This window comes from Condylura cristata, unplaced genomic scaffold (assembly GCF_000260355.1).
Source record: "Condylura cristata isolate star-nosed mole 26May11 unplaced genomic scaffold, ConCri1.0 scaffold00027, whole genome shotgun sequence".
In the NCBI taxonomy this organism is placed as follows: domain Eukaryota; kingdom Metazoa; phylum Chordata; class Mammalia; order Eulipotyphla; family Talpidae; genus Condylura; species Condylura cristata.
In genome coordinates this window covers 8,006,569-8,016,512 of record NW_004567128.1, presented here as the reverse complement: position 1 = coordinate 8,016,512, position 9,944 = coordinate 8,006,569, and the positions used below count along the sequence as shown (strand labels likewise).

The window sequence follows — 9,944 nt, the reverse complement described above, 5'->3', positions numbered from 1 at the left end:
GGGGGGGCGGTGTAAATAATAGCTGAGTGAGTCAGGCTCCCACCCCATAAAATGCTTTACAGCCTGGTGGTGGAGAGGATAAGTAATTTTAATACAAAATTACACAAGTAATTGCAATACAAAATATGAAGTAAACAATGCAAAGTATATGCTCTAAATTTAGATCAACACATTGAGAAGTAAATGGTAATTGCCCTTCATGATCTCCACTTGGAGAGTCTGCATTATGAAACACTTGGTTTCCCCCTATTGGAATTCATTACTATTGTCTGCTCACTTTGTGAGTGATAGCTGTTTCAGTTTATAGCCTATATATATATTCCAGAATAAAGAATTTAAATCTAACTTAAACCAGTGACTCTAGACTATGATTAATTTCTTCCGTCCTTTTGTTGACATTTGGCAGTATGGAGAAATCCCTGGTTGTCGCAACTGGGACATCTAGTCGATAGAGACCAGGAGTGACACTAAACATCCTACAAATGCACAGGACAGTTCGAAAGCATGGCATTATGTGGTCCAAGACAGCAATTGTACTGAGATTGAAAAGCCTGTATTAAAGTTATATTGTATTATTTTAATGCCCTTTTTCTTCTTTTGATCATAAAATTAACCCCAGAAGTAGGAAGAGTAATTTGCTGCATTTGACAGATAATGGGACCGGGGTTCCACAGTATGGGACATTCTGATTCACAATCTCCCGTGACCCTTTTTCTTTTTCCCCTGTCAGTCAGTAGAAGGGTGGTCCAGGAACCAATGGCATCATTAGCTTTTTGGGGAACTTTTGAGAAATGCAGATTTCTGGGTCTCCACCCATGCTGCCTAAATCAGAATGTGCATTTTAACAACAATTCCCCTTGGGGTCCTGCACACATAACAGTTTAAGAAGTGCAGTTGCTTTCTGGTCAGAGAACTTTTTGAAGTTGAGATAAATAACTTCAACCTGTATTTCTTAACTGAAGCAGATTCTTTTCAAATGGTGAAGTGTGTACAATTCTACGCCAGTAGTTTTAACTAGAATATTTGTATTAAAAACACCCTTTAAAATACAAATTTATGTACTCCACTCAGCTTCTTCTAGTCTGTCTTCAGAAAGTATATATCACAGGGATTCTGATCAATTCATAACCCTAAGAGTCACTTACATATGGAAAGGTATTTTCTTAGGTCATTTTACTAGTTTCGGTTCTTTAATTGCATTTTTGATATCCTGTAAATTATGGTCCCAGGGAATTTTTGTATCTCAAAAGATGTGTAGCCATACGGTAATAATAAATCATCTAAATTGAGATCTGTACATATTCTTCCTAAGCTTGTTAGTCATTTATGCATGTTTCTTCATATTAGGTTAAACCTGAGAATGCTTTTCAGAGGGTAGGAGACAATTTTAAAACATGTAGATGCAATTGTGACAGAAAGCAAGGTTTAGTTTTCTGTTCATTTTGAAAGTAACTGGTGAAATAAAATACTCTGGCAATAAATTCTAAAAGCATTTGTCTCTTTTTAAGGATAATAAAGCTGATGTAATTTTAAAATACAATGCAGATGAAGCTAGAAGTCTGAAGGCATATGGAGAGCTTCCAGAGCATGGTAATGTCTTTAGTTATAACTTAGGTAACAACTTGTCATGGTGTTATTACCCACTCATATTTAGATAAAAGAAATAATGTAGAATTTTGTGTATTTTCAGCTTATATGATACATAAATACAGTAAAGCTCCCTTCCACTTACTCAGTTTGATTTTGCACGATTTCTAGAGCTCAAACAAGATCCAAAAATATTACATGCAAAGATAATTTTAGAGGACCACATTCACATAAGGTTTATTGTAGTATATCTTAAAGTCATTTATTGTTAATCTTTTATTGTGTCTAATTGAAAAATTGAACTATATAATCATGTATGTAGGGGAAACAAAGGATGTAGGGCTTGCTACTATCCATGGTTTCACACATCCTCTGGGAGCCTTGGGACCTGTCTCCTGCGTGTATTCAGTAGATGCCCCAAAGAAAGAACCAGGGATTCTGTTCCTGGTAAATATATTTTCGGTGAGGACTTAGATTTATAAGCTCCAGGCATAAATTTAATACCAAAGGAATAATTGTGTTATTTAAAGTTACTTTCTCAAGAGTCTGTCCGTGTTCATCTACTTTAAATATGAGGCAAGGATAGTGATTAGGTACTATTGTTGACTTCTAGTAAAAAAATTGTCTTCGGTTCATCATATTCTGTTATCATAGCCCATAAGATTTTTTAAGCCATTGTCTTCCCCCACAAATACAAAAGTTGCACAATCTGAGTGCAAAAAAAATAAAAAGATAAAAGCTTCCCCTCAGTGGAAATTTATTTTACTTTTTTTTTTTTTTATGAGCCTGCTCTTTCTCTTGGCAATTTGGTGGATTTTTGTTGGGGGGTGGGGGGGGCGGGGTTGTCCTGTTGCATAAGGTTATGAAAACACTAAATTGGCTTTAAAATCCCACTGACATAATTTCCTTGTGATCTCCAAGCTAAGAGATGGTAATATACTTGGGAATAGAACTAGCCCTTCCTGGTTTATTTTCATTACTTGAGATAAACATGATTTGACCATTCTTCTGATAGATGAGAGTCTGTATTGTGATTGGCAAGTTGTTGGCATTGTGCTTAACCCTTTCTTTTGAAGCATAGCTAAAAGTTGTAATAGCTTCAGAATTAGTGTAATTAGAGCCTGTCTTTCTAAAAATACCTTTGACTAAAAATTTTAACACAAATAATTTACACCTTGACTTAGCAATGACTATAAGAAATTTAGCTATATTGAATATTGTTCCCTGTGGCGGGGTAGTTAGGTAGAAGTTAGGAAGATCCTTTCTGATAATGAAAATTAGATTAAACTATAGGTTTGGTCTCTCAGGCTCTCCTTTTATAGTTTGTTTTATATCAGGCCAATACTTTTAATGAGCAGTTACTCCTGTTAATGTCACCTTGGTCATTATTTGTTTTTGTTTCCTTAGCAAAAATCAATGAAACTGATACATTTGGTCCTGGAGATGATGATGAAATCCAATTTGATGACATTGGAGATGATGATGAAGACATTGATGATGTAAGTAGATACACCTTGCATTCAACTTTTTTTTTAAGACCTGTTTTATTTTTGCATACAGAGCTGGGTTGTAGGCCAGAGGTCCTGGGAAGGTGGTGAGAGGAATCACCACAGAGTGGGGAGCAAGGCAGGCGAGAGACAGGAGCGGCCTGCGCTATGTGGGTCAGCTCCCTGGCTGGGAATCAAACTTGTGCTGCAGATAACTTCATAGTGTTGAGACTTAGCCCATGTGCCACCAGGGAGGCCCTCATTTTTCAACTTTTGTTGGTGAAATAGCCACAGGGAAACTGACTGTACTCTGACTCGTGGTTACAAGTGTTCATCACTTCAGTGAGGGTTATAATATTTATTTAGAAGACAGTGAGTTAATCTGCTTATACTTTGAGAAATCTTATGTTTTTTAACATTGTTTTCCTAAAAAAATCACTCATTTCTTTGGCATTATGCATGCTAGGCATTCAAGACATGAGTTGTGTAGTTAAGAGTGTCTAAAAAGACAGCTATTATTAGATTTACCAGACAATTGTGAGAAATAGATCTTATCAAAGAAACATACTTTAATTAAAATAATGGTATGTTAAGACTTGTTTGAACCAATTTGATAAAGAGCCTTAAAGTCATATAGTATGCACTGAAAATTGTTAAAATCAAAGCCTTTTGCCAATTATGATATTTTGTTGGATATTCACTATTGGCAAATTCTTGGTTAGGAGTTGCTGTGTTTATTTCGAGAATAAATGCCTCACTGCCCTTCTGCTGCTCTAATATTTAAGTGAAATTTAAACTTAGTTTTTGGCAGTGTAAATTTACTTACAAATTGGATGGCAGTCTGAGTTACTCCTTTTTCTAAGATTATTAACTTTTTTTTTTTTTTTTTTTTCAGAAGACGGCATACGAGATGTCGAGCAGTGACTGGAGTTCAGACGTGTGCTCTTCCGATCTTTTTTACTTGTATCTTTCAGCACAGTTCTTTGTGTGACATTTATATTAATAATTTTCTTTTTTTTTTTTTTTTTTTTTTAAGATTTACTTCTGCATGTGAGCACCAGGGTACAGGCCAGAGGGGTGTGGCAGGGGGTGGCGCACTGCTGAGGAGAGCAGCGAGCAAGACAGGTCTGCTGAGCCATGTGGGTCACTCACTGGTCTGGGGTAGAGCTCACGTGCAGTGGCTGCTGCTGAGGCTTACCCCTTGTGCCACCAGGAAGTCCCCTATTCTTAAGTATGCTGTGGCCCATATCCTCAGGGGTATGAGACAGGTTGAGGAGTTCAGAGAGGGTCAAGATTGTCCAAGAGAAAAAAAAAAATCACGAGGCTCTTGACAGGCTGGCAAGAGATAGCAAAGACAGTGGTTGCTAAAGTAGTTAGCTTGAACATTTGCAATGATTGCTTTATAAGCTGAGAACCCTTCTTTTTCCTGAGATGCTTCTCTAAATACTATATCTGTCTTCTGGCGTTCAAGTCCTATAAACAGGTTGACTTGGAAGAGAACTTAGATTTCTTAACAAAATCATGCCCCATCCTCAAAATAAAAGTCACTCATCACAGGAACAAAAGGTAGAAAGCATTAATCTTTATTAGGAATGTTTTGTATAACAGAACATTCTGAAGATCGTAAAGATTTGTAGGCAGTAGAAGAGAATTGAAAAAAACCTGGTATATAAAATTTCCTCTTCAAACTGGATTTGTTTCAGCCTGAAGGGATAAGAATCTTCCCCCTTAAATGTGAGAGGTGGAGAAATACAAGAATTCTTGTTTGGTGAGGGGAGCCTCCCTGGTAGCAGAAGGGATTAGAGTGCAACAGCACTTTGAAGCTTTCTGCAGCCCCTGCAGCATGAGTTCCATTCCTGGCCAGGGAGTGACCCCCATGGCGCGGCAGACCTCTCCTGTCTCGCTGCTGCTCCCCTCAGCAGTGTGTCTCATTCGATCTGCCTCTTCTGCTCCCCACTCTGTCTCTGGTGAATCCCCTTACTCCCTGTACCACTGGCCTGTTGCCCTGTTCTTATATGCATAAATAAATAGTCTTTTTAAAAAATTCTTGTTTTGTTTGATCTGATGTTCTTTTTCCTTCTAGATCTAAATTGAACTCAACAATTTACATTCCAGTTTTTCTGAGGATTGATCAACTTGGATTTTGACTGTGACCCGTTAAAGAAGATTAAAATTTCATTAGTATAATTTGTTAAAGCAGACTGATTTATTTCTAAGGTATTTGTGTTTCTTTAAAAATCAGTAATGCTGAAAATTCTTTTAAATGTTAAACCCATCTTGTTTTGATGTAATGGAGCTTATGGGTAGTAAACCACATCTGTTATTTTAAAGAAGGAGGAAATAATGCATTACTGCCTTTCCTGCCTTGATCACTTCTAGCAAGTGGATGTTTTGAATAAACCATTTGTCCTACACTCATGAATTATGATTAAGACCTAGTTTTGCAATAACCTATTGACTATACAGTAACTCCTATATTCCATTTATCTAGCTATTCCCTTGAGATCATGATACAGTTTAGGGGGGAGCAGAAGTCTGCAATTGAAGTAAGAAATGATTAGGTCTGAGTTTCGTATTTAAGAAGCATGTGGCTATTTTTTATACTAATTTTGATAACATGTACATTTTTTTCATGATCTTATTTTGCCACTCTAAACATGAAACAGAAAACATTTCCAAAAGGCAGTTTTTAGAGCCTGCGTTTTAAGAGCATTGTTGAATTTGTAAAGTTAGTAGTTACAAATATTGCACACTAGGTGGCTCCCTGTTGACATTGGAAATAATAGTTGGCTTTTTTTTTTTTTTTTTTTTTTTTTGGTTTTTACAGTGCATAGGAAATTTCCCTAACAGGAAAAGATTGTTTTGATCATGTGCATGTGCGTATTTTTCCAGAACAAAAAAATTATGTTAAGTCATGTACATGTAAGCTACATTTGAGTGCTTTGTAAACTTTTAAATTATGTATAAATGAAAGTTAAAGTTCATGACAACCTGTAGAAAAATAAACTTTTTTCAAACTGTCCCTCAGTTGGGCAAAGAAGAAGTGAATAACTTAATAAGATGGTCTCCAAATGAGATGGACAAGCTACAGCTAAGAAATACAATAAAGACATTGTCGTGCTGCAGAGTATATTACACTCTTATTTTGTGTGCCAGGATGTATTTTATTGTGTGTACAAATTTTTTGCTTATATTTTACTGGGAATTTAGAGATTTACCCTTTTTAATAGCAAATGATATTAAGGGCTGGGCTAGTTAGACCTCACTGGCCACTTGAAATTGCATGCAACTCTTAAGAGAAGAGATTCATTATGTAGCATGTAAAACATTTACTCCACTGTTCTCCAGAGAACTTTCTAGTGACTAATACAAAAGGCAATGCACCTTGTTTCAAAAAACAAGCAAATGATTTCAATTTCATGCTTAGAATATCTTCACTCAGTGTGCAAACTCTTAAATCAAAATCTGAGGTACTGTAGAAAATTATTACATTAAAGGATGGATACTAAGAATACACAGTTGGGGTTTTCATGTTCCTTACTCTGTGGAGTTCCTTACCACTGATTTAGGTGGGAGTGTTTGAGACCGTGTTGTTTGGCCGACGTTAGCTCTGTATCTGTGATAGTTCATGGTAGGGGCGGTGCGACTCAAGCATGAGTTTTCCTACTTGCCTCCTCTAACAAAGTTTAGCTACAGGATTCTTTGAAGTTGAAAAGTACAACTATGACTCCAAACGTGTTTGCTAATGATAATTTTTCCTATTGCCTATGTAGTAACAGCCTGGCCTAGTGCTGTTGTATTCTGGAAAATCTCAAATCATAATGATTCAAATGGTTGGGGTACATTTGTAGCTTGTATGCAACACTACTTGGAGGAGTTATTTTACTAACTTGTTTTAATAATGGAGAGTGAATAGTTTTCATTGATGTGATTATATTTCAAATGAGGAACTTGAAATGTTTGGCTTTGGGGGACTTTTTGGTTATACTCTTGATTTCTATAATACAGTGCTATAAGGTATGTTCTGAAAGAAAAGAAAATGTTTGAAATCCAAAAATAATGTTCTTTGTACTAATAGGGTATAGAAGTTATTTCTAGTGGATTTGATAAGGCTGTACTATTCTACTTCTGTTGAGAGTATAAATATGTTGTTACTAAGTGGCTGGAAATCCAAACCAAGCTTTTCTGTAAAAAGACTTGCTTAAGATTTGATTGACTGTTGAGCGAACCTTGAGTATCCAGCCTGTAAAGCGACCACCCCTAAGGGAGTCTGTAAACTGCATGATGAAATTTCTGTACTAAGGTGTGGCCATTGCTTTACTCACCACATCTGTGGAGTTGTGACAAGTGTAGTTGCTTATACAACTTGTGACTTGTAGTTTAACTTAATCTCATCTATCTTGTGTAAATATTAAATTATGGGATATTGAATAACAAATAGATATAAACTGCTGTCAGCAATTGAGTCATTAAATAGGTTTTTTTTTTTAAAGGCATGTTTTAGTTACAGTACCTAGCTGGATTTTATTATGTACATAATAAACAACAACCAGTATTAACTGTGACTTGACATTTAAAGTATCAGAATGAAATTGAGGCTCTTTGTTACCTATCTGTCACAAAGAGTTAAACAAAATTGTATTGCTATGGAATGTTAGCTCTTTATCCTGCATAGTAAGGAACAGTTTCATTGATACTGTTTGGACTTCCATGAACTTTTACACACCACTCTATTTTCTCTAGCCTCTCAGGTACAGAGCAAGCTGAGGAATTTGGAGTGTGTATTGGACTGTGTCCTCTTACCCCAGCTAGCTGCCAGGTACTTGGGAGGCAGTGGGATGGAGTCTTAAAAAATGGGTCATGGGGCCCCATCCCCAACTTGTGCCATTTACTTGCAGGTCATGGGCACCTTCTCCAACTTGTCTGAGCTTCAGGCTCCTCACCTGTAAGCTCACGATGATAAGAAAAGAACCTGCTGAATTTTTGAGGGGATTCATATCTTATGTGTTGATACGTCTGATGCTCTCAGGGCAGCGCCCGCTGCTTTTCGTTGGTCTCCAAGCCTGTCACATGGAATGTATGTGTCTGTCATATTCTCTGTTTACCATTTCTTTTACATGCCTTCTTTGGTTTCTATAATAAAGGAAACATGTGGAATACATATTTGTATATTCGTGTCAACACGATATTTTAAATAATTGCTAGCACCCTCATTTTACTCAGCATGAGACCGACAGATGGAAGTCTTTCAACTGCTTGAAGATGTTTTGCAAAATACCAACTGCTGTTTTGTTAGAGAAAGTTTATAGTTATTAATATTGATAGCTCTGTTCATGTTTCATTCATGTTTTTAATGAGTCCTTTTACAGTCTTTTACTAAAAATTCATGGCAGTAGTAAATACTGACTGATGGAGGTTTCCTTTCCCATTTGGAATTATGTAAGAAATCAGATGCAAACTATTACAGTTAGAAAATAAAATATGAAATAACTTTCACAGTGTATACAATTGATTCTTTTCAGACTTTATAGTGTGTTTAACTACATAAGTTTTTATTCATGGTGAAACTTTTTCTGAAAATCTTAACTTTTAAAAAAACTTGTGATATATGAGTATGTATACTTTGTTTTTGTTTTGGTGGTTTGATCTGTATTGAATGTACTTTACCACATCCCAGATACAGGATTGTCTCTTCTGGGTGAGTGAATTTGTTGCAGACCTGTGCTTGGTGGCATTATTTTCTAATGGTAAATTAGTTGTCCAGAATGATTTAAGATTGCCATTAAGCTCACCTGTACAGAGATACAGGTGCAGTAGATGTTTACTCTTCCAGTCAACTTGCTCAGAGGCCAGGCTTTGTTCTATTCTAGTGCAGATGGTTTTGTTGAGTTTACAACATAACACTGCAGATCCAAAAATGGGAACAAGATCCGAATAAAGACCATTGCTGATTTGATCACTAGACTGTGCATTATAGAATTAGCTGAATTTTGCAGATTCCATAGGTTGCATACATATTCATAATTTTAAATGTCTCTTAGAAATCTTAGCATAATAGGAATTTTCTTACCTTGAGAAAAGTTAGCTACCAAAAGCAAACACAGAAACTCATTATTCAAAAAGCACTGGTATTAAGAATCTCCCCTGAGAAGTAGTAAGCATCGATTCATTAAATTACACCTTGCATTACCCAACTTTTTAAGATTTCATGTGACAAAGCAAGAAGTGCCCCATTCAGTCCTGTACACCGCACAGTATAGAAGAAATTCAAGGAAAAGCATTCAGTTGATTGTGTTGCAGATGGATGTGAACATTGTATCCAGGGATCATCATTTTTGGAAAAAACTGACACTGATTATTCAAATTTGGATTTATGGTCAACATTGTCTCAGAAATGAATGATATAAGCCTCTCCCTTCAAAGGAAGAAGTAACAAAATTTGCCACTGACAAGATTTTCAAGTGAAAATTAAAAGCTTGGGAAAAAGTATTATCTGCCACTATTAGCCTTGACAGCTTCACAGGTAAGAGTTCTCAAGAGTTTGGTGATGGTATTAATGAATGTGACTTGAATACTGTAGGATGAAATGTGTTGACACTTGAAAGATCTTTATAGCCTCAGTGAGCCAATATGTTTCAAACTAATGGTGGATTTTCCTGTAACAGAATGAAAACACAATTCATTGATTTGTGTTAAATTACACATTGCCACTAACCTTTACCAAGTTACCGTTAGTCAAGATCAGTGTGTGGTAGCAAGAACATGCACTGGGAAGCTGCGAATGCATTCCTTGTTCTTGCTGCTGCACACCTCTGAAGCCAGATTGCCTCCCTATGTTCACACCAAACAACTTGTCGCAATGCAATGACT

The 9,944-nt window shown here is 36.3% G+C and overlaps 1 protein-coding gene across 1 annotated transcript in view; it reads left to right on the top strand.

The window, feature by feature from the left end:
* The window catches only part of EIF1AX (eukaryotic translation initiation factor 1A, X-linked), a 21,995-nt gene extending 13,758 nt beyond the window's left edge, over positions 1-8,237 (top strand). The window contains exons 5-7 of the mRNA XM_004689902.2: positions 1,509-1,590; positions 2,995-3,086; positions 5,158-8,237. Of these exons, the coding sequence (XP_004689959.1) occupies positions 1,509-1,590; positions 2,995-3,086; positions 5,158-5,163 (180 nt within the window). The 3' untranslated portion in view covers positions 5,164-8,237. The remainder of the gene's footprint in view (positions 1-1,508; positions 1,591-2,994; positions 3,087-5,157) is intronic.
* The last annotated feature ends 1,707 nt before the right edge of the window (positions 8,238-9,944 follow it).